Source organism: Gossypium raimondii, chromosome 5 (assembly GCF_025698545.1).
Source record: "Gossypium raimondii isolate GPD5lz chromosome 5, ASM2569854v1, whole genome shotgun sequence".
Classification (NCBI taxonomy): Eukaryota; Viridiplantae; Streptophyta; class Magnoliopsida; order Malvales; family Malvaceae; genus Gossypium; species Gossypium raimondii.
Genome location: NC_068569.1, coordinates 51,556,032 through 51,582,124, shown reverse-complemented (window position 1 = coordinate 51,582,124; position 26,093 = coordinate 51,556,032). Strand labels below are relative to the sequence as shown.

General features: G+C 31.2%; 2 protein-coding genes and 1 pseudogene across 4 annotated transcripts in view; 2 read left to right on the top strand and 1 right to left on the bottom strand.

The window, feature by feature from the left end:
• The first annotated feature begins 1,484 nt into the window (after positions 1–1,484).
• On the top strand, positions 1,485–3,666 carry LOC105766462 (pentatricopeptide repeat-containing protein At1g62930, chloroplastic). Its single transcript, XM_052630156.1, has one exon. The coding sequence runs from the start codon at positions 1,591–1,593 to the stop codon at positions 3,466–3,468; it is 1,878 nt and encodes a 625-aa protein (XP_052486116.1). The 5' UTR covers positions 1,485–1,590; the 3' UTR covers positions 3,469–3,666.
• Positions 3,667–12,305: 8,639 nt separating this feature from the next.
• Positions 12,306–15,079, top strand: LOC105766464 (indole-3-acetic acid-amido synthetase GH3.17-like; annotated as a pseudogene).
• Positions 15,080–17,717: 2,638 nt separating this feature from the next.
• LOC105766465 (protein DETOXIFICATION 18) overlaps positions 17,718–26,093 on the bottom strand; it is a 34,742-nt gene continuing 26,366 nt past the window's right edge. The window contains exons 1-8 of one of the 3 annotated variants that reach the window (XM_052630159.1): positions 23,653–24,050; positions 22,220–22,764; positions 21,039–21,125; positions 20,693–20,749; positions 20,390–20,628; positions 20,195–20,313; positions 18,783–20,004; positions 17,718–17,998 (exon numbers count right to left, since the gene is read on the bottom strand). In XM_052630159.1, the coding sequence (XP_052486119.1) occupies positions 19,906–20,004; positions 20,195–20,313; positions 20,390–20,628; positions 20,693–20,749; positions 21,039–21,125; positions 22,220–22,764; positions 23,653–23,922 (1,416 nt within the window). In that variant the 5' untranslated portion in view covers positions 23,923–24,050 and the 3' untranslated portion in view covers positions 17,718–17,998; positions 18,783–19,905. Of the gene's footprint in view, positions 17,999–18,782; positions 20,005–20,194; positions 20,314–20,389; positions 20,629–20,692; positions 20,750–21,038; positions 21,126–22,219; positions 22,765–23,652; positions 24,051–26,093 lie in introns of those variants that run through there. The other 2 variants (XM_052630157.1, XM_052630158.1) reach the window with 2 other exon arrangements.

Genomic DNA, 26,093 nt, shown 5'->3' with positions numbered 1-26,093 from the left:
TTTTAAGTAAAAATGTGGGTAAGGGAATGTAAATAGCCGAGGAGTTCATTGGTTGGGTTTAAATATGATAAAAACACATTTTATATTTGTTCGAGTCAGACCCATTTTAAACGAGTCTATTTTTTTTATTCGAGTCTATTTTAAACTAAATTTCAAAATAAAATTACATTAGTTTCATGTTTGTGATTTCAAAATTCCATCGGGTTTGAGTTATTTTGAATATTTTTATTTCGGTTCGGATCATTTTGGGTTTTTTTAGTTAAGTTTGACATTAGATTTAGAGCATTTTGAATTGTTCGTTCTGGTTATTTTTAGTTACTTTATTAAAAAAGAGTCCATGACGAGGAGAAGATGGAGCGATGGCGGTTGAAGATTCAAGAAATGCCTTATGGCGAAAAACTATGTAATTTTATTTTTTCATTTATTTTTCTAGAAATATAACCATGGAAACATTGGCTGACAACTTTATTTTAATTACTTATCTCTTTATATATTTATTTTATAATTTTTATAATATTTATATTATGTAATGTTATATTTGTGATATCTATATCTATCTATCTATCTATCTATCTATCTATCTATCTATATATATATATATATATATATATATATATATATATATATATATAATGATCCACAATTGGTCCATTAAAAATAAGAAGTGTGATAATGAGAAAATTAATCTGTTGTATTGTTCTATTAATTTCTTTAGTTATTTAATTCTTGTGATAAGTATAATAATGAGAAGGCATGAGAAAAAAAATATATTTGAAAGCTTTATCAAAACAAAATAAAAAATACTTTAGTATGATAAATTTGAATTAATAATTAACTTATTTAGATCCCATAAATTTTATGTTAGAAAATTTTAAATTTTCTTTATATATTCTTTAGATTTTTTAAAATTTTATAATTTTTTAAAATATAAAATTTGAAAACTTATAAATATATAAATTTTATAAATTATTTTTATTTTTAACTTTATTTGTAGTTTTTGTTGATAGAGAGACTAATTTGCTTATTTTCAAAATTAATAGGGACCAAAAGGTTATTTACACCAATATGTTATTTGAATTATTTAACTTATTTGAATTGCAAAATTTGAATCGACTTAAAATCGAATTACTTATTCTAGTTGACTCAAAAAATTGAATAACTCGATTCGATTAACTCAAAATTTGATTTTTGATTTTATTTGTTTTAATCAAATCAAATTTTGGTCGCTCTTAGATGCATTGATAAAATATAAATGATAAAAATAGAGTATTTTATAGATTTAAGTTTGAATTATATTATAATCTTAGTATATTTTTCAAGTTAGTCTAAAATTTAAATTTAAATTTAAATTTAATAAATTTTATTAAAGTAAATAGTAATTTTATTAAATTTAAAAGGAAGATTTATAAGTTAATAATAATTGAAGATTGCATTTCAAAATAAAGTTTACTTTTTTTTATTAAATATTATTCCCATTAAAAAAATAAAAAAAACCCAAATTACGCTCCCAACCCTCTCCCTAAACACCACTCCGCAACCCAAAATTTACACTTCTTCTGCTACTGCCGCTGCCATTTCTGCTTTCAAGATATGGGTAAGCTTCCTTCTTCTTTTATTCGTCGTTCCGTTGTTAATGCTGGAAGCCATCTTTCTAATTTCCACTCTTTTTCTTCTTCTTCTAACACCATTGCTACCCACATCGAATGCCTAAGTAAGAGACCCATGTCCATGCCTGTTAGAGGAAAGGGAAAAACAGACCACCGCTTCGATAATGTTGATCATGCTTTGAGTTTGTTCAATAAGATGATTGAAAAGTACCCAAAGCCTTCAATTGTGGAATTCAATAAATTATTAGGAGCCATTGTTAAGATGAAACATTATGCCATTGTTGTTCCTATGTGTAGCCAGATGGAATTATTAGGCGTTTCCCATGATGTTTATTCTATGAACATCTTGATTAATTGCTTTTGTCAATTAGGTCGAATTGATTTTGGGTTTTCTGTTTTGGGGAAAATGCTGAAGTTAGGTGTTGAACCTAGTGCTGTAACTTTTTCAACTTTGATAAATGGGCTTTGTAATCAAAGTAAGATGTCTGAGGCCGTTTGTATGTTCGATGAAATGACTGAAAAAGGGTATCAACCTAATTTGATTGTTTACAATACAGTACTTAAGGGGTTGTCTAAGACCGGCAATACTGATAGAGCTGTTAGGTTTCTAAGGCTGATGGAAAGCAGAGGTTATGAGCCCGATATTGTAGCATATAACACTGTCATTGACTGCCTTTCTAAGAACGGTTTGTTACAGGAGGCTCTCGATCTCTTCTCCCAAGTGAAGGTTAAAGGCATTAGACCAGATATCATTACTTATAACTGCTTAATTCATGGTATGTGTAATTTGGGCCAGCAGGAGGAGGCAACAAGGCTTTTGAATGAAATGGTTGATAACAATATTTCAATTAATATTGACACTTATAATATATTGATTGATGCACTTTGCAAGGAAGGAACGATTTCTAAAGCTGTAGAGACCATTGACATGATGAGAAAGCAAGGCATTGAGCCTAATGTTGTCACGTATAATACATTGGTTGATGCGCATTGCAAGGAAGGGATGGTCTCTGAAGCTGAGGATATTGTTGACGCAATGATAAAGCGAGGTATTGAGCCCAATGTTGTTACCTATAGTGCATTAGTTAATGGTCATTGGTTGCAGAACAAAATGGATAAAGCTAGAAGAGTTTTCAACTTGATGATTGAGAAGGGTTGTGCACCTAATATAGTTACTTACAACACCATGATCAATGGATATTGCAAAGGTAAAAGGTTAGACAAAGCAATGGAACTCTTTCATGAAATATCTCGAAAGGGACCAATCCCGGATACTGTCACATACAACACTCTTATGCAGAGTCTGTTTCAGTTAGGGAAAGTTTCAACTGCATGTGAACTGTTTAGAAAGATGCTTGCTTCTGGACAAGTTCCAGATACAGCGACCTGTTTGATTTTGCTGGATGGTTTATGCAAAACAGGTCATATCGAAGAGGCATTGAAACTTTTTCAAGCAATGCGAAACGGTGGGTTGGAACCTGATATTGTCCCGTATACTATCCTAATTGATGGGTTTTATAAAGCTGGGCATATTGAAGTTGCCAAGGAATTATTTCATCAACTCTCAGACAACGGCTTAAAACCGAATGTTTACACATATTGTATAATGATTAATGGACTGTGTAAAGAGGGATTGCCAGATGAAGCATACAGGTTGTTTGGGAGCATGGGAGATAATGACTGTTTGCCTAATAGCTGCTGTTATAATGTAATGATTCGGGGGTTCCTTCACAACAGCTATACCTCAAAGGCAACACAACTTCTTTCGGAAATGGTTGGTAAGGGCTTTTCTGCAGATATATTCACTGCCACCTTATTTATGGATCTTATCATATACTCTAATAAATCAATCTTGCTCTGAAATGTTTCACAAATTGTGTAAAGATCATAACTTACAAATGTGAATCAGTTTGTACATAACCATTGTACAGTGATAAAAGATTCTGTAAACTAGAATGAGTTTTAGTGTCTATTTTCAATATTGTTGATTTTGTTCTGACTTTGTGTTGTAAGTGAGAATCTTGTTGGTGGTAATGGTAAGAACTTAGGGGAAAACCAATATCTGTAGCAATGACAATATCATCAGTATAATTTTCGGCTGCTCAGAACTTTTAACTCCAAGTGTGGAATTCAATCAAATTTGGGGTTTGTTTGTTTGATTGAAAACATTTTCTGGAAAATGATTTCCCGAAAATAGTATGCTTTTCGGAAAAATGTAATACTTTCCTAATGATTTTATGTAAAACATTTTACAGTATTTGATAAGATTTCTTGAAACTCAATTTTTGAAAATTGTTTCAAGAGAAACAGATATAAGATAAATATTTTCATAACAGAAAAAATATTTCTTTTCATTATTTAATTACCAAAACAGCAGCACTGACGTTCAAATAGGCACAAAATACTATTGTTAGATAGTCTAATAATCACTGCAAATGATTTGGTGAATCTTCTTCGATGAAATAACAATGAAACTATCATCTCAATTAAACTCAACGATGCTCATCACCAATCTACAAAAACATATTTGGGATCGAAAGCACCCTGATTTTGCCAACGAATTTGCCATACCATTAGCATCTCTCCCAATTTTTCTAAACAGTACCTCATCAATGGACATCTTAATCTCATCAATGCTTGTAAAAATGTGCCAATATTTCCAAGCCCTAGATTTCTCATTGATACACCGAGTAAGCGTGACTATGGAGTCGGAATCAACCATAAGATTTTAGTCTTTAATCCACTAGGAGTCTAAGAAGAAATGAAGAGCTAACTTAATCGCCATAATTTCAGCGAAATTAGAATCTTGGACACCTTAGGGACCTGAAACATAGCAATGACATGACCCTTCGAATTTCTAAAATCCACTCCACACCCTGTCGGGCCAAATTTACCTAATGTTGAACCATCATCGTTAAACTTTAACCAGCCTTCATTTGAAGGTTCCCAACGCGTCACACTCTTGGTATGATGGCTACGAATACTCCTTTCACAATCTCGCGAACACCCCCTCCCCCCATATTGACTCAACAAAATTCATACATTCTGGCAAGATTTTTATCCAATGCAAAGATCTTAATTTAACCAGAAAAAAATGTACTCCAAATCAAAATCTTTTCCTCTAAACATAGAATCATTTCTTGCACTCTAGATGGTCCACAAGGCAACCATAATAGACATCAACCACCAATTAAACAAAGGTTTAGATACCAACTTATCAAAGCATAACAAAGTAAAGGATAAAATACCTCAGAATTTGTTAACTCGGGCACAGTTTAGCAAAATGTGACTAACATCCTTAGATTCCACTTTGCACCAATGACAAACAACATGCTCATCCGAGATTGAAATGCATCTATTCTTAAGGAAAGACATTGTAGGAATCCTTTCCAAAATCACCAACCATGCAAAACATTGTATCTTAGGCGAAATGTTCAGGTTCCATAATATTTTATAATTGAAGGACAAAACATTGTATCACGATGCAAATTGCTCAACGACTTCAACTCCCAAATAAAAACGATTCCTTCGAAAAAAGGAGCTCCACAACTGATGGTAAAATCTGCCCTTTTGTAAATAATCCTTAGCTTTGGCGACTATATTCATAGCCAAAGCAAAAATTCTAGAATAACAATCTTTAAGAGCTCCACAATCATACCAACTATTAGAATCCGTCCAAACCATTTGAACAATCCCATCTTCCACCTTTTCACCAGCCATTGACCCAAGACTTGGCCCATTTTTTCTACCTTCTAAATTCTTTAGAAAATCACCTTTTTTAAACCTAGCTCCTGGGATATTAAAAGCTGCTTCTTTCATGACACCTTCATTGTTTCCCATTAAAGATAGGATATCAAATTTAGATCCACTCGTTCCTTCAGCCTTAAACCTCGCTTTTTGATTCCGATTAGGATTTTGATTTCGCTTAGATTTTCGCTTGCAAATCAACCCCTTGGACGACTATCAATCTTGATATCTAATTGAGCCACCTTGCCCATGAGACTGCCAATCTCTTCCAAAACCCTTTGGTTGTATAGAAACCTAGGCAGTCCAGAAAAGCGGATCCAGGCAAAGACCACACTTGGGAAGCGCCTCAGCGGGGTGAAATTGACTGTCCACAGTAGCACCTCCTTACTCTGGAACCTGACCAAGAGGTAACCATTCTCAACATCCATAAGGTGAAATGGCTGGGGCGGTCTCCAAAGAGCAAAGATTTGATTATATGGCGCTGTGTATCCTATGTTATGCCTCAATTATTTGACTACAACCGTGGTTTCCATGTCTTTAACCAGAATCTTTTGAATTCGTTATGAGAAATCAATAACCGACATACCATTTACAGTGGATTTCAGTATATACCCCTCCGAGAAAGTGAAACCTAGCAAATCCACCACCAAACAGTTTATCCTTCCAAAAAGGTCTCGGTTGCCAAAATCACATCGGTTTCCATGTTCACATCAGGGTCTCTGCCTCCTCCACCATCCGTTGATATCAAGTTCAATAATGAAAGCATGAAAAAATTTCCAAAAATAATTTTTAAAAATGATATAAATTTAGTAGAACATGATGGGATTTGAACTTTAATCTCATAATTCTTAAACTTTCAATTTTATTTACATAAGATTTTAATAAATATAATCTTTTACCAAAAAATATATATTTCAAAAGAAATTACCTTCTATTTATATAAAAGTGATATAATTAATTTTATACTTCTATTTAATTTCTTTTGTAAAATTGTACATGAAAAAGTATTTTTCTTAAAAAGATGGTTACTTTTTATAAACTAAAAGGTTGGTACTTTTTAAGCAAAAATGTGGGTAAGGGAGTATAAATAATCGAGGAGTAATATGATATTGACACATTTTGTATTTGCTCGAGTTAGACTCATATTTTAAACGAGCCTAATTTTTTTTCTTAAGTCCATTTTCAGGCTTAATATTTTTTTACCAAAATTTCGAATAGACCTTTGGAACTTAGGCAGGTAACTCAGCTTATGAAGTAAGTAATCTTTTAAAATAAATTATTAATTATTATATTTATTAATATAAATTTATTTAATTTTAATTAATTTTCAATTGAAGTAGCGTTATTTGATTGGTAACATTGACTCATGCTTAAATGCAAAAAATACTTGTAAAATAAATAAAAATTAATTAAGGTACTAATTGAAAACATATCACAATCCTTGAATCATGGATTATATTAAACTAAACTTCTCGAAATATTGATAGGTTGTTAAATGGTGACACGGTAATTGATGTAGCGATTGAAGTAAAATATTGGCATGTCAAAATAAAAACTATAATATATTAACAATATTATTAATTAATAAGATTTAACTCGCACCTTTAATAAAATTTACAAATGTAATTCTAATTTGAACAAGAAACTATTAACTAAAAGTGTATTTCATACTTTATGTTTGCGATCATAGATAAAAACTATCATAGAGGGTAAGAAAAAATAAAAATCGATTCTATCACAAGCTTGACTATTATAATAAAACGTAGTTATCGATTATAATTATTATAGAGAGAGGATGATATATTGATTACGTGAGGTTGATTTTGTAATAAATAATTCAAGCTATTCCCAAGTTGCATAGTTTTTATTTCGTAGGCTGATATTCGAAAGAGTAGTTCATTATGGAGGAAAGTAGGATTGAATATCTTTTGAAAAAAATAGAGGAACAAACAAGCAATGCTGGTGAAGAGCAAGAGAAAATATTGGAGAACATATTGAAACCAAATGCTGAAACTGATTACTTCAACAAGTTTCTCCATGGCCAAACTGATCAGCAACTCTTCAAAAAATATGTCCCCGTCGTAACTTACCAAGATATCAAGTCTTATATCGACCGGATCGTCGACGGGGAGCCTCCGAATATCTCTTCTACCGAAACCATCACTGAGTTCATCCCAAGGTACTAAGTTAATATATATATACTTTTATGATTTTAGTAGAGGTGAATCTAGAAAATTTTTTAGGGGATTAGAATAGAATAATAAATTTTTAAGAGATCATAACATAGTTTTATAATGCACTGATCTATGATTTCATCAATTTTGAAGGATTAAATTATAATTTTATTATAAATTAATTTTAATTTAATCATTTAATAAGGAACTTAAATAATAATATTTCTAGTAGCGGGGGCTATGCCCCTGTCTATCCCTCGCATTTGTCCTTGTTGACTTGGAACTGAACTAAAAAATCAATTTGAATTTCTCTGAATTTTTAAACAATTTACTTGCTTGAACCATAGATAAATAAATTGGTAACCTAACTAGATTGACTACCAATCCGATTTCAAAATATTGAAAAACTTGATCCTAAAATAATCCAAACCTAATAAAGTAACTAAAAATAATCTGAACAAACAATTCAAGATGCTCTAAATCTAATATCAAACTTAACTAAAAAAACCCAAAATGATCTAAACCCAAATGAAACTATTCGAAATAACTCTAAAGGTAACTGCTTTCCATAACAAATCTCCAAAATTCCAATTTGTGGAACGACAAAACATGGTTTTGATGGCAGTGAAGCCGATCTCAGGAAGCTATCAAAGCTGCCGAAATCGAACTCGAACCCCACGGTCTATGACGGTATACAGTAGCTTTCAATACATCGATATGTACTGTTCTGGGAGCTAAAGTTGAGAGATAGCAACACTGATCAGCTAAAACTCGACTCAAATACGATGGAACAATACTGCCGTAGAGTCAAAGAATCGCTTGATTTCACTTACAGGTTCTTTAGGAAGATGAATTGATCAGACCGTTGGACATCAGGGTGGTGAAATTCGGAGCATTCGATGAACTGATGAATTTTTTTGTATCGAGGGGTGCTGCACCTCTCCAATACAAGACACATTGTTGCCTTAAAATTAAGGAAGTCATTGAAATACTGGATTCCAGGGTTGTTGGGAAGTTCTTCGGCAATGGAAATCTTGCATGAACTTGGAATCTTATTAGTTTTTTTATATCTTTTTAGCAGGTGAGCCTTTGATGGAAATAAATATAGCTTTTGATGCTAGTGTTGTCTCTTTGGTATCCTAAATCTGGTTGAATTTCTTAGCAAATTTGCTAAAAGAATCAATGAGATGCTTGTATTTGCTTTTAGTTCTTGATATCAATCTATTGGTTCATCGATTAAACGATTGAAATGTTAATCCATGATTGCATCAATTTCATCTCTAGAACGGTCATAGGAAATATAGAATATAAAAGAATATTTTAATTATCATATAAAATACAAAATATCAAAATTTTAAATAATAATATTGTTCTTTAAAAAGAAAGGTAAAAGTACTAGAAGCGTTTGGTTCGCTTAGATTATGTTCAATAATGGCATTACAAAATTGTAACATTATTGGTGGAATGTGATATTATTTTATTTGATTCATTTGGTTGAAATATAAGATTCATTCACGGGATGTAAAATTATTTAAAAGTACATTATACTCAATTATACTTGTTATAGAATTTGTTTTTTAACAAGTTTAGTTCCTTTAATATATTTTATTTCCAATTTATACAAAATTATGATAATTTTTTACAATTTTTAGTTTTTATTACAATTTACATATTGTGGGGTGTGCCTCGCATTTATCAAACTCTTTACAGGCACATAGAAAGACGATCGACGAGCACTCAAAGAAAGCCCAAAATAGGCCTAACGTCACGTGCTATATGGATGAAGGTGAGAACTTTAGGGGTCACATCAATCAATTCGTTACTCTTTTAAATGATCTAAAGCATGTCAAGGTTAATATAAACTATGAAGATCATGTTATGCTATTATTGTGCTCTTTGCCCCCTTCGTATAAAACTTTTAGGAAGAACTTGATTTATGGCGGAGATAAATTCTCATTTGAATATGTGAAAGGTAATTTGTCGAGTAAGGAAAAACTAGATAATGAGTTAGGTTTGGGAAGCAAGTCTGGTAGTCAAGCTTCACTTTTGGTTGCAACTTAAGGATCCAGGTTAGAACAAATCTAGGTTAAGATTGAAGTCGAGGAATTGTGACAAGACATGTAACTACTGCAATAAGTTGGGTCACATAAAAGCATAATGTTATATGTTGAAAAACAAAAACAAGAGGGCTGTTAAGAGTGACGAGGAACAGAAGGCTGAGGTAGCTGATGCTAGTGTGGCTTAAGACAATGGTGATGATTGGTTGTTGGTGTCTACAACTGAAAGGTCTAAACTTACGTTCAAGTGTATTCTGGATTTGGGGTGCTTTTTCCATATGTGTCCAAATAAGAACTTTTTCTCTACATATAGTTTAGTTGAAGGTGGATTTATGCTTATGGAGAACAATTCACCCTATAAGATAATCGGTATTGGCACCGTTTAGATCAGGGTGCACAACAGAATTATTAAGATACTGTCATATATTAGGCATGTGTCTGACTTGACAAAGAATCTCATCTCCTTAGGAAATTTAGACTTAAAGGGTTGTAGGATCACCATCAAGTTAAGCGGCATTAAAGTATCTCGTATAGCTCTCATTCTAAAGAGAGGTCGAGAGACCGATAATCTTTACATTCTATATGGTTCAATAGTGATTGGTAAAGCAACAATTTTCTTGTCTGTTAAGGAGTTAGAATCGATTCGTTCGAGGCATGTTATACTCCATTTCTATTAAGGTTCAAAATTAAGAAAGGTTTTGGATTAATTGAAAAGGATATTAAGTTGGTGGGCTCCATTAAAAAATCTAAGAATTTTAGTGACTGAATGGTAATAAGTTAGGTCTCAATTCTGGTTCAATTAAGTTGGAACCAGCAGGTTCCTTAGTCGGAAGCAAAATGATCACTGATGGATAGGTTATTTGAGACTTTGGTGATCGTGCAAGAATGGTTATATATATGTGTGAGAAGGATTTTTTGAGAGGTAAAATTCTTCTCATTTCTGTTTCATTTTCTTCTCGTCTGCATCATCTTCTTTATTTGCTCCGAAGAAGAGAAAGTTAAGGAAAGCTCTACATGAGATAATGATTATAAGGTTTGAGTATAGAAAGTAGAGAATCCGATGAGCTATAAGCTTCTTCATCTCTTTGTATTCGTAAAATTGAGAAAAAGAGAAGTAATGATTTTTGAAATATTTGAAAATAAAAGTTTCTACATGATATTAGATTCTGGGTTTTAAGTTCAATTTCCTTCAGTTTAACCAATATATTTGGTTGTCATGCTTAGCTGCTAGGATGAATGAGGCTCTGGCATATGGAAAAGCTAAGCTATCGAGGACGAAGGATAACAGATGAGTTTCGTACTCCACTTTTGGGTGTTCGTTGGTTATTGTGTTGCTTGAATGTTTTGCTTTTATTTTTGCTCTAGGTTCAATTTGAATTCTATGGTTGTATATTATTATGGTAAATGAGAAAGTTATGTATGCATAAAGCTGTATAAATGTATGAATACTTGCAAGTATGTTCTCTGGGTGCAAAATATGGTTGTGTATTGATGTATTAACATGTGACATACTACATGTTATGATAGTAGGCATAAATGTTATGCTTGAAATGTATGTATATAAAATGCAGAGAATGAAGGAAGTTACTTTGGTGGGTTAGTTGAAGATAGAAAAATTGGCATAATGGAGGAATAGACGGATTGATAGGGGATTTGAGGAAGTCTGGTGGCATTGTGGTATGGTTATCTATGGGCTCTATGGAGCGACACCATGAAAATGGTTATCTACAGGCTCTACGAAGCGACACCATAAAAATGATTATCTACAAGCTGTACAGAGCGATACTTCAAAAGAGGTTTATTGAATCCTCAGAGTCGAAAGTCTATGGAGAGTCATGGCATGATTCAATGAAAGATAGGTACACCTTTTGACAAAATAAAGTCCACCAAGGCAATAAACAGGGAAGTTAGTCGGGGTATATATGTGGAAACCCTTATATGACTCCCGTGACGAAGTTAGTTACAATAATTATAGCATATAGGAACACGAACAAACGTGTTAATAATAGGTACAGTCAAGATGGGAAGGCATGAGGAATATATAAAAACGCCTTGTGCGTAGATATGTTTGGAAAAAACAAAGATATTTTCTTCAAAGTAATTGCAAAGAAGTATTCGTTAATAAGAGTCCATCAAAGGTAACAAACAAATCAACAGGGGTCATAAGGAAGTGAGACGGTTCTACAAAACTTATTCCTAAATGTGTATTAGCAACAAGGTCGCTAGCAAAAAGGAAGTCCACCAAAGACCATTTTATGCGAAAAGTCAACCAATGACTATCTTATGTGGAATGTTTGCCAAAGACTATCTTGAAGATAGAGATGTTCGCAAAGACCAACAAATGAAAATAGAAGTCCATTAACTGATAAACGTTAATCTTGAAATTTCAATCTTGACGTAAATGATAGTCGTTAATCCATTAACTGTGATTTTTGTAAGTAATATGTGGAAATAACAAGTTGACATGACATTACACATATGATAATTTATTTGGCACATCATCATTTGGTGAGGATTGAAATTTTCAAATTTAAAAAGTACAAGGACTAAAGATGACCAAATTAAATTATAAGGACTAAATCAATAGCTTTTATAAAGTACAGGGACTAATATCAGAATTTAACCAAATTCATACGAGACCAAATGTATTTTTTAGCTTTTAATGTATATTCTTATTTTTTATTTATATAAGTTCTTATAATTTTTTTATGTAATGCAGTAATTTAAAGGATTTGTATCTTTCTGTGCGGTGTACACTACTTACGGCCGCCATCACATCAGCTGTGTCAACCAGTTTCAGAGTCATAGTCATCTATCCCACTTCAAACATATCCACAAAAAAAGAAATTGTCATCATGTCTTTTGAAGTGTTAGAATATTTATCAGCTCATTAAAAAAAATCCCTGTTTTCATGGCTGATCTGATGGGAACGAAAGATTATGAAAATGGGTTGAATTTTTTGGAGGAATTAACCGAAAATGGTCATCGAATTCAAGAACAAGTATTAGAGGAGATACTGCTGAGAAATGCTGGAACTGAATATCTAACTCGATTCCTCCATGGCCAAACTGATAAATATAAAGCCTTACATCGATCGAATTGCCAATGGGGAGACTTCAAATATCCTTTTAGCTGACCCCATCTCCGAGTTCATCCAAAGGTATGCAACTTGTTCTTAGTTTTTTTTACTCTTAATTTTTGAAAGATTTCCATAAGTTTTTTATGTTCTTAAACCATTAATTTTTTTATGCAGCTCTGGTACTTCAGGAGGGCAGCCGAAGTTGATACCTATGACAGCTGAAAATTTTGAGAAAAAGACGTTAGAACTCACCTTGGTTGATCCAGTCGTAAAAAAGTAAGAACCCTTAATTTTTTGCATTTTTATTGAAAAGAATTAGGCACTTACCAATACAAAATCACCCAAATTTTCCTTGAAAACAATACCCAGGCTTTGTTATTCTAAGGGGCAAACCATCAAACACCTCTTGAGCATTGTTTAGAAAACACAAAAAGCAGAAATTGGACTTACCCAAATCCTTCCAAGATCAGCACTTAACCAGAACACCTGAATCACAAAACCCAAATCACCCACAATCCTTAAAAGTTAAAAAGGCCATGAAGTTTGATCCAAAGTGTAATGTGATGTTGAAATTTTAATTTACCACCCACATTAATTTGTTGGTATTACTTATTACTATGCAGCTTAAATCTATTTTACTTCCGACTCTTTATTTTTGCTAGCATCCATGTTTAACACTCATTTTGGTGCATATAAGGATATCGGTTTGAAGAATGATGTAGATACATAAACATCTTGGGAAAAATTTACATCTATATCGCACTTCACACACTTGCACCGGTGTTCGAGTAACATAGTCTAAAGAAATAACTAGTTTAACTTGCTTTTTTCCTTTCATTCTTTTACTGGTATGACAGATATTTTGATGGCTTGGAAAAAGGCAAAACAATGAGCCTTTTTTTTGTCAAAAAAGGGAGTGAAACTCCATCAGGTTTAACAGTGAGAACGCTCACATCGTGCTATTTCATGAGCGATAGCTTCAAGAAAAGTGCGCCCAAAATCTGCACAAGTCCTATTGAGACGATTCTCTGCTTGGACCACAAGCAAAGTATGTACTGCCAATTGCTTACTGGTTTGCTGCAACGTGATCATGTTGTTTCAATCAGTTCGATCTTTGGATCCGTTTTGGCAAGGAGCATCAAGTTCTTAGAAGATCACTGGAACGAACTGTGTTCGAACATAAGAACTGGTTGCCTTAGTGATTGGATTACTGACCCTGGTTGTAGGAACGCAGTGTCACCGATCCTGACTAGGCCTAATCCAGAATTGGCTGATACTATTGAACAGATATGTGGCAATGAATCATGGGAAGGGATTATTAAGAAACTTTGGCCTAAAGCAAAATATATTAATTCCGTCATTACTGGTACCATGAGCCAATACATTTCATTGCTTGATTTTTATGGTGGTGGGATCCCTTTAGTTTCACCAAGTTATGGTTCTTCGGAGTCTACTTTCGGGATCAATTTAAATCCTCTAAGCAACCCCTACGATGTCGCTTACACCTTTCTCCCAAACATGGCATACTTTGAGTTTCTCCCTGTGGATAAAGATGGGGAAGAGAAGGCTCGAGAATCCAATCTTGATGGTGTTTCAAGCCAATGGTCGTCGGAAATGAAAAATGCAAATGGAAATGTTGAACCTGTTGATTCTGCAAATGTGAAACTCGGTCAATATTATGAGGTTGTCGTCACAACTTTCGCGGGTAATATTTCCCATTTCCTGTTTTAGATTTGAAATATTAGATTTGTTTTGGTTAATAAAGTGTTTTAATTGTCTTTCCAGGCCTGTATCGATACCGAGTTGGGGACGTTCTCAAGTTAACCGGTTTCCATAACAACTCTCCGCAGTTCCAGTTTGTCGAACGACGGAATACTATTTTGAGTATTGATATGGACAAAACAAGCGAGGAAGACCTCTTGAAGGCCATCGGGAACGCAAAACGCCATCTTGAACCACTTGGTTTCGTACTGATGACATTCAGTAGCTATGCGGAGACTTCATCGATACCAGGCCGGTATGTATTGTTTTGGGAACTCAAGTTCAAAGAAAGGAATAGATGCCTAAAACTTGATGCCAAGATAATGGAACAATGCTGCTCCATAGTAGAAGAATCATTGGATTTCACATATAAGTCCCTTAGAGAGGCCAATAAAATTGCAGCATTAGAGGTAAGAGTGGTAAAGCATGGAACATTTGATGCGCTTATGGACTTTTATGTATCAAAGGGGGCTTCTATCAACCAATACAAGACGCCTTCTTGTATTAAATCTGAGGAAGCTGTGAAGGTATTGAATTCCGGGGTGCTAGAAAAGTTTTTCAGTCCCAAAACTTTCTTTTTAAGTTGAATTTATATTTATAATCTGCATTAATATTTTCTAAAACATAATTAAGCCCTGCTTTTTTTTTACTTAATTGGGTACTTAAACTGTCAAAATACATCCAAAAAATTTTCTTTGATCGCAAACTCTTAATTTTTTTCATTTCAAGTCACCCCGTGCCACGACCACAACGTGACGTGTGAGAAAAAAAAATATAAAATTGTAAAAAATTATAAAGATTGTAAACTTTTATAAAAATCATAAAAATATAAAACGATCAAAAAGAACATTTAAACATTAACTTTAAACATTAGATTTCTGTTTTTTTTTAAGTTAAAGCCATCATTTGTAACAATACAACGTGATATGCTACAAAAATGATAAAAATAAAAATTAATAAGAGTTATAGAAAATTATAAAATACTTCTTTTGGTAAGATAATTTTTATAATTTTTTACAAATTTTATATTTCTTTACATTTTTATAATTTTCTTACTACTTTATAAAATTTTATAATTTTTTTAGGAATAATTTTATATATATATTTTACATTTTATATATTTTTACAGTTCTATATATTTTACAATTTTATAGTTTTATTCTATTTTTAATAAATTTTAAATATTTTATTAAAATTTATTCATTTTATAAATTTTATTCATTTTTATTTTTATCATTTTTTACCACATGTCACACAATGGTTGTGACGCGTGGTGGCTTTAACTGAAAAAAAATTAAGAGCTATTAATTTTAACGGTAAACATTAAAGCTAACGATCAAATGGTCTTTTTATGCATTTTAGCAGTTAAAGTACTCAATCGAGTGCCAAAAAAAAAAGAGGTTAACTACTTCTTTTTTTAAGTTTGAGGGTCTTTTTTATGATTCTGGTAGTTCAAGTACCCAATTGAGTGAGAAAAAAAGCTGGAGCTTAATTGGTTTTTTTGAAAAAGTTCGACGGCCTTTTTCATGCATTTTGCAGCTCAAGTACCTAATTAAGTGCCAAAAAAAAAAAGTAGAAGCTTAATTGTTTTTTTTTGAAAAAATTTGAAGTCCTTTTTGATGCATTTTGAAAATTAAGTACCCAATTGAATGCAAAAAAAAAAACATAGACTTAATTACTTTTTTTTGAAACAGTTTAAAAACTTTTTACACCATTAAACCTTACACAATATTTATAAGACATTCGCATTTTAAATTGATCCGAGTCAAATTAACTTGACTTACTGTAACACCCCTTCCCCGTGTTCGACGCCGGAATAGGGTATGAGACATTACCGGACTTAAACACAATCAATCATTTCAAGCTAAAACATGTATATTTCAATATCTACCTCAACCATCACATTCAGATTTACTTTGCATGCTTAATCATTCATAGTATTACTTTATTACTTCAATTCCTATACATGCCATATAAATCAAAAAGTTGTTTAACAAAATCTGCCGGAGTAAATCTGGTTTGTGTGATCCTTAATGTAGATCCGATCCCCCGAACATATATATACGTCAATCTACAAGAAATAATAAACACATACAAGTAAGCTTACAGAAAGCTTAGTAAGTTCATAGGCTCATAATAGAATCTTACCAAAATTTCACTAACATTTTTAATAAACAAGTATGCAATATTTCCTGCCAACCACAATCTCAAACAATGAATTTACTCAATTGAGCTCAATATCAAATATCAACTTATATTCCAACATTTAGCTCCAATTGCACTTACAAATACTTGTTAAATTAAGGATCATCTTATGGATTTGAGTACACCATTTGCTTGGTGCCACGATTTGTTTGAATCCTTTACAATGCTATAACTCAATATGGTTTTCTTCACTGAAATACCAACCTACTTTTCACAACTTAGTATGATTTTCATTACTGAAATACCATACCTACATTTCACAACTTAGTATGGTTTTCTTTACAAAATTACCATATCTACGTTCCACACTTTGCCATGGATCCACCATGGACTTATTCGTTAATTCGTCAATGGATATTAAACGTATGTACTCAATCCTGCGGATCCCTTAATTTGAACTTACATCGGGCTGAGTAACCGGAACGTGGTGCTTGGGTTGTCATCACATCTCGCGTAAAAAGGTTCGTGTGGCTGTCCAATTTCTTTGCACTCACTCCGCTAACAAGTTATCATGAGTAGGGTGAAATAACACGCTTAGAGATGTCCGAATTGAGTAACCGGAACATGGAGCTTGGATTGTCATCATGTCTTGCGTCAAAAAATTCGAAAATGTCCTAAGTACAAAAATAATAAAATGAAAGGTAAGTCTATCAAGCTCTAATAAATTCTTAAATATATTTACTTACTTCTTAGGCTAGGTTACTTGAGATGTTAATGTGCTAGGATTAAATTGTTGAATTGTGCAAACCATGAGGGTCAAGTCCTATTTTGGAGAAAATTTTTCCTTTTGCAGATACATGCATCGACCTAAAGCTGAAAATGGATTTAGTTAACTAAGGTTTGGGGCATTTCGGCATTGGGCATAAATTAAATAAGGTGAAATGGGTGAAAAGGATGGGTGGCGTGATTAAGTATGAGGGGCTAGAATTTTGGTGGTGTATTAAAGTGGGTTAGCTACTAGAAATGGAAGAAAGTTTGAAAAAGAAATTGTAATGGTTTAAGTGGTAACAAGCTGGAAATTAATGGATTGAAAGTAAAGGAAACTAAAAACAACAAATAAATTCTTGAGTAGAAAAGAGAGAATGTATTGAAAGATGAAAGCTTGATTTATGAATTAATGAATAAAATGAACAATATAGCATCTATTTATACTAGTAGCCTTGCTAAATTAAGAGCCACTATCATAGAAAATCAAGGAAAAATATTCCATGATATTAAAAAAAAAAATCCCAAAATAATCTTCCACTAAGTCAACAAAAATTTCAGCTAATTAATCTTGGAAAAATTTTGCTTTGGCCCTCCTTTGTTTCTTTCTTCAATATAGCCCAATTGTTTTCTTTTTCTTCTATTTAGCCTCAAATTGCATCCCTGCACAAAATTCAATGTAAACATGGAAAAATTAGTGGTGCACTCTCATGTGCACTCTCATAAATTAACCAATTTAATTACATAAAATATGTAACTTTAGCATTTAGTCAGTTTGATTTTCAAATTTTTACAATAATCATAATTCAACAAAAATAAGTGAATTAATACATTAAATCATTCCCACATTAACAATTAATCATAAAATTTCAGCCGTATGAACTTACCTGGGCTTATTTGTAGGAGTTGTAATATTTCAGGGACTAATCAGTGACTTTTTCTTTTCCTTGTTTATCTTAAGATTCCCGATTTATAATATGAAATTTTCCATTAATTAGCATCTATTTCAATACTAATTCACTTCAAAATTTATGCCCTTCAATTTTTGAAATTACACTTTTACCCCAAAATTTACAATTTTACAATTTAGTCCCTACTCAATTAACACTTCAATTGAACAAATTTTACCTCAAATAACACTTTATCTAATCATTTTAGGCTATTATACAGCCTTTTATATTCATAATTTCAGTACAAAACCCTAATTCCTAGCTTTTTCACAATTAGGTCCTAAAAATCATTTTCTACTAAAATCACTTAATAAAATCATAATATAATGAAATTAAAGCTTAAAATAATTTATAATTCATCATAAAATTCTATAAATTCTTCATGGTAACTTACAAAATCACCCATGGAATCAAAAACTAATGAATTCAATAGTTGACCTAGTTGTAAAAGTCACAAAACATAAAAATTTCGAAGGAAAAGAAAGAATTGAACTCACATAGTATAAAAATATGAGAAACCAGCTTGTTTCAGACCTCGTATGGCGTATTTTCTGATGAATTATGAATAAATCTCTAGATTTTTCAATTTTGTCTTTGTCTTATATGTTTAATTTGCTAAATTTCTAATTTTGCCCTTGTTTCTCCTTGTTTTCTTGCTGATTTTCTTGCCCAAACCGTCCAGCCCATATAATTTGGGCCTAATTGCCTTTTAAATCCCTCCTTATTAGTCACTTAAGCTATTTAATCATAATTTAACATATTTTGCACTGTTTTCAATTTAGTACTTTTAATTAATTGACCATCCAAATGTTAGAATTTTCTAACGAAACTTTAATACCAACTCAATGACACTCTATAAATATTTCTAAAAATATTTATGGCTCGATTTATCAGTTCGAGGTTTCGATACCTCGTTTTAGACCGAATTTACTTATTAATTTCTTTTTAAATCACAAAATTCACTAATCCAAAATTCTTCTATAATCACACTTGACTCATATGTATTTATTTATTAAATTTTAAAACTCATTGGTTGAATTTAGTGATCTCGAATCACTGTTTCCGACACCACTGAAAATTAGGCTGTTACACCGACAGTCATTGTGGAAGTAATTTTGTAGGTGAAAATAATATTCAAAGAGAATTGCTATTTTAATCATTGAAATAATAATATGTAGGTAATAAACACATAAGAAAACTTATTTAGGTAAATCAAGAGAATTTATTTAAAAATTTTGTAAATATCCGATTATTATTTCTAGTCACTTTGTTATTAAAAGGATCGATCTCCAATATTAGAACAAAAAACATGACAAAATTTGAACATTGTTATATAATTATAGTAAAATATATCATAACTCCATCCAGACTCTGACTCGAAAAACTTCTCTTATATATATTTTTAAAAATCCTCTTTAAGGGACGACACTTTAGACATTCCATTCTATGATCTTCTTCCTTGCTTCTTCACTAGAAAACCCTTTCCCTCCTTTATTTCATGTATCAACAAACTCAAATCATTTAAATTTCAAATTCACTATTTTAAATAAGTCTCGACAAATGAATACCCATAAAGTATGAAGATTAGTTAAGATTTAACTATGGTTGAATATTAATTTGTTAGGAAAGCTCAATTTTAGCCCATTTTCTACACAAAGTAATAAGCAGGAGGGCAGTAGCTTGGCATGAAAGACCACATATCAACCCTACCCACAAACCCTGATGAAAGAAAAAAATATATAAAAAAAGGTTAAATTCCATTAAAATGTGAATAATTAAGGAAAGATTGAGAACAAAATTATTTAACCAGACGACTTACGAAAAAAAATTATATTTTTAAATAATTTATTTAATTAAATGGAATAAATTAAATAGAGCAGGTAAACTGATATCTAGCTGAGACACTCACCTTAGCATAAAGCTTAAACTTAAAAGCAAGAAGCCCTGCAACTGGCATTCCAATTAAATAAAAGGTCCCCAAGTTGGCCCACACAGCCAACACCTGCCACCCGCTTCCTCTGGCCACCCCTGCAACATTTTATTCATTTCATTTTAATCCTTCCATTTCTTCACTAAATTGTTTGTTTTTTGTTTTTGAAATTACCTGATAAGATGCCTTGAAAAGAATCGATGGTAATGGAGATTAAAAGGAAGGGTGTGATTGAAGCAAATTGGTTAATAATGGAAGCAGTGTTGGTGAAGAAAGCAGCCCATATGTTATGCCCAAATGCTAATGCAACAACCACTGTTAGAGCGAGAAGGATTGAAAGCTTGAGTGACACAGCCATGGCGGTCTTTGCCTTCCTCGGATTCTCAGCCCCCAATTCATTCGAAACCCTCGTGCTATTTCAATTAAATTAGCTTAAAATCCGTAAATTAATTAAAATAATAATAAAATTGAACTCACCTTGCTGCAGCACTAAGCCCGTAAGTAATCATGTACGCAATTGATTCTGTATTCACACTGAAGCAAAATATTTTACTCAAATCCCATTAATCTTGAAATCTTTAAATAGATCCAGTGAAAAGTATAAAAATGGAAGCAGAGGCGAATCCAGGGGCTTGTATGGCCAGGCTCCTTAAAATAAAAAGTTTTAAATTAATAAAGATAAAATTACACTTTAACCCCTTAAAATTAAAAAAAGTAATTTAATCATTTAAAAATTATAAAGATATAAATTATTAAAAATTAAAATTTCATTTCGGCCCCCTCAAAAAGATTTTCTGGATTCACCCTTAAAAGGCAAGCATACCACATGGCAATCAAGGAAGTAGTTACTTCTGAATTAGGCATCAATCCTGCTAATAGTACCAGAAGCTCGAACGCCCAATATTCCAAACTGCTCAAAATAATTTTAAAAAATTATCTAAATTTTAATTTAGTTGACATCATTATTTTTAATAGTTAAATTCAAATCCAAAATGAAAATAACTCTAATTTAGACTAATTTGAATTCAAAAGAACTTAATTCTAATTTTTCCGACTTAAAAATTGACCACAAAATCCGAATAACTCAAATTAGGAAAGAGTATTATTCAGTTATGACTGATTTAATCGACTTAATTGACGATTTGATTCATTTTAATTAATTCAGTTTTGTCGATTTGGACAGTGGAGTACTGATGACTAAAATTTATAATCGAATTGATCAACTTAACTGACTTTTATTTATTTATTTATTATTTTTAAATTATTTTAAATATATTTGTAATATGTGATATAATTTAAATTACCCAAACTTAAAATCCAATTATCTAACCTAACCCAACCCGAAAACCGACCCAAACCCAATTAATGACATCTTAGTAATGAAATCGGTTAACAATATCTTAGTCGATCGGTTCGGTTATTTTATATTAAGACCGATTAAGTCAGTTAAATTAGGGAAAAAAATCTAACTGATTAAAATAATCAAATGCTTACTTTTGACTCAAGCTCAAAAAGGATATGTACCAAAATTATACATGAACTATGGTTTAATGTGCAATTGTATACATAAAATTTTGATTTGATCCAATTCTTGTAACTTATTAACACGATTATTAATATAACATCATTTTATGTTTATATATCATATGCATAAATAATTATATTTATCCAATATAAAAATAAATAAATAAGTTTATTTCTTTAAATGTGTATGATTAAATCAAAATTAAAATTTCAAGTATATATTTGAAACACAATTAAAGTTTCACGCATATAATTATACTAAATTAAAGTTCATGTATACAATTGCACGTTAAATCAAAATTCATGTATAATTTTGAGATTTAACCCAACTCAAAATAATTAGACTTATGTCTTTAGGCCAAAAATAATAATTTTAGAAGTTTAGTCCTTTAAAAAATGAAAAATTATAAAATAATACAATGACAAATTTTGTTTGACTCTTCAAAATTGTATAATTTAATTTGGAAAAAATGAACTCACCAAACCATTGCCGCAGAAGGGATGGCGAGTTTCAGGTTCGCGAAGACCAAACGAAACGATTCCGACGACAATCCCGGCCATGTTTCCTCAAATCTCTGGGCCAAAACCACATAAGACGATAAGAAAACAAGTGAAATCCACAGCGAAATCGAAGCTGCCAATGGAGCTCCTTTGAAACCCAGATCCGTCCAATTAACCAATGCGTAAACGATGCCCAAATGAAGTGCCAATGGCAGAACCGAAAACCACACCAGAGGCATTAAAATACTTTGCGACTGAAGGAATCTCAGTATGTTTTGTACCAATCCGTAAGCAAATAAGCCTGGGATGAGATATTTGATGTAAAGCGCCGCCGTTTTGGAGATTTCGGCGTCTTGTTGAAGGAAGATCAATATGGGCTCGGTGAAGAACCATAAGATTGATATTAGAATGGCGAAAGAACAGGAAATTATGCATGAGGATTGGAGGTAAATTCCCAATATTCTGTAAATTTTGGCACCAAATCCTTGACCACAAAGTGTTTCCAGTGCTCCACTTAATCCTGTCTAACAAACAAGTAAATCCACAAAAACAAAATGTTGAAGTTATGATAAAAGGGTTAATATATACATTTGGTACCTATATTTAATTTCAAAGGTCCATTTGGCATGTGAGGTACTTTTGTCTCAATTTAGTATTTAAGTTTGATTTTAATGTTTAATTTGTCCAATAAATATTTGACAAGTGTGTTTTAGTAAAAAAAAAAACATAGATACTTAATCGGGGCAAAAGAAAAACTCAAGTACTAAATTGAATATTGAAGTCAAACTTAAGTATTTGCATGGGACAAAGAAAAACTCAAGTATCAATTTGAAAAATCTTAGGCACTAAATTGAACATTGAAGCCAAACTCAGGTACCAAATTGGGACAAAAAAGGTTGAAGTACCAAATAAAACATTCAAGCCAAATATAGGTACCAAATAGTATATTAACTTTATGATAAAATAATCAATAAGAGTATGTGTAATGCTAATATAGATTGCACTCTTAATGAGAGAATACGAGTTCAGATCTCGGAGACAATATTATTAGAAAAGAGAGTCACAAACTCCAAATATGGATTGTAAAATAAACATGATATATTAAAAAAAGGGTAAACTACTATAAATGTAACCCAACTATGATGTTTTTCTCTTTTTTGGTCACCAACTGACTAACGTAAAAATGGAAACACTCCAAAATCTAATATAGTTGTGTGACCAAAAAAGACAAAATTGAATTGTTAAATGATCATTTTTGTAACTTATTATAATTTGGTAATAAAAAAAATACTAATAATTGGGTGATTATTTTGTAACTTTTCATAATTAGATGACTAAAAAAAGTAAAAAACCATAGTTAAGGGGCTAGGTAAGTTATCCTAAAGAATAATGAGAAAATAGTGAAAACTAACCATGAAAGCAAAGCCAGTGACGGTGGCCCAAGAACTAGCAAGCGTGGCACCAGCAAGCTGAAGCTCCCCAAGGTGACCGGCAAACATGACAGACACCAAAGTTATGGAATAATACACAACATTCGTCACAATCATTGGAAGTGAAAACAACACTTGTTTCTTCGCCTCTTCCAAATCCAAAACATTCTTCCACCACCTCCCATCTTCGTCCTTGTTATCATCGATCTCCGGTAAAAACGGAATCGTCTCTGAAATATTCGTGTTTGACATATCGACTTTCAAAAAAAAAAAAAGGGAACGGCTGCTATATCTTCTTCAGTTTCTGTTTTTCTGGGAGCTTTCTGAAGAAGAGGAAAAGCAAAATAGAATGACCTTATCAACTTGGTATAGCCTCTATTCTTAATTATTCTGTCTAATTTTGTATGGAAGACTTGAAAAAGTCATCGAAAAAGGGAATTTAGGAGTTAAATTTGGTTTTGTCTTCTCTATTTAAAAAAATGGCAAATTAGCCCTTATACGTTAATGAGTGAGCAAAACAGTCCTTCCATTTTGGTGTTTATATATAAGGTATAATAACAAATTTAGTTCTAAATTTTACATATTTATTCAATTTGACCTATACTTTTTATTGAAAGTAAATTAAAAAAATTAAACTAATGAAGCTAATGGGTCAAGAAGGTCTTTGTAACAAATTTAAAAAAAATTAATTAAGCTAAAATTTTAAGATTTTTAAAATTATAAAAAATTATTAAAAATAACAATGCCGACTCAATAAAAGAGTAGGGTCAATTGTTTTAAAATATCTTCAAACCATTATATTTTAATGGGTAGGTGTTGCTTTTTTAATAAAAATATATATTTTTAAATTTTCTTAAATTTTATTTATAATTTTAAGATTTTAATAACTTTTAAAATTTAAATGGGTTTGATTGGTTTTTTTTTAATTTTATAACTAAGGCCTTTTGACCCTTTAGTCTTATTAGTTTCAAAATTTTCTGATTTACTTCCAATAAAAAGGTAAGGGTCAAATTGAATAAATATGTAAAGGTTGAGGGCTAAATTTATTATTATACCTTATATATAAACAACAAAATGGAAGGACTATTTTGCTCAGTCATCTAATTTATATGGGCTAATTTTTAATAAAAATTAAAATGCAATCCGATATATAAGATAAAAGGTTTTGTCGTACTTTTACCATTTTTTATTATTAGTATAATAATTATTGTTATAAACAGATTTAGGGTGTCTTTGGGGATGTGATTACCTCCGATAAGGTTAAATTAAAAATAGTGTTGGCGATGAAATTAGTTACTATAACTGTGAAATAAAAATTTTCATTACACCACAATCACCGTCCATCCAAAATCACCTTTAGTTTTATCAAATTTACACCAAACTTTAAGCCAAGAAGCAGGCAAAATTATTTTTCATAAGAAAAAAGACATTTATGGAATTGCCAAAAATAATAATAAAACATTATCGGTAAATTGCACTTTTCTTTTGTACCAAAAATTAGAAAAGAAAAAAGGAAAAGTAATTGAAATTTATAAGCATTATATATCACTTAATTCTGTTTTCTATTTTCTCTTTATTCTAGTTTTTATGATTTTTAACATTTGTATGAAAAATATTAGATTAAATTAAAAGTTACCACGTGTCTTTATTTTGATTGTTTCATTAATTTATCTTAACGGTTGACCAAAGATTTTATGAATGGAGGGCTTAATTAATTTTATTTAACGGCAAGGGCCCAATTGGATATAAATTTAATATAAAAGCATAATTAATTTTTCGCATTTTCTTAAAGGCTTTTTGTTACATATGAGCCTTTATTATCATTATATTTTCGTTGAATATAAGTTTTTTTAAATAATTTTTATTCTTTAGAGAGTATTTTTTCCTAACATCAATATAATTTATTTCAAATATTTATATGTATATTCAAAGTGGTTTAGAATTTATGTAAATTAAATTAACATGAAATGTTAAAAGGAAAGATAAAATGGTAAAATAAAAATTATAAATCAAATTTAACACTTCAGTTTTCAATTTTTGTAAATACTCAATTTTGACTACTAATATTTTATCTATTTCTTGAAATCAAAAATATTATATTTCAATAAATTATTCTACCAAGCATATCTCCTCTGAAGTAACAACTCTTGTTTAGAATAATTATTCAGAACAACTGTTGTTCAAGAATAACTTTGTCCAGAATAAATATTTGAAAACATGGTTTTAGTTAGAACAGTTGTCATCCAATATAATTGTTATTTGAGAATAACTCTTGTTTAGAATAATAGCGTTTCAGGAATGACTATGTCTAGAACAACCATTGTTTGGAGCAACTTGTATTTAGAAAAATTATTTTTTTCTAAAAGAGTCGTTATTCAAAACAAGTTTTACCAAGAAAAAATCACCACAAAACAACTCTTATT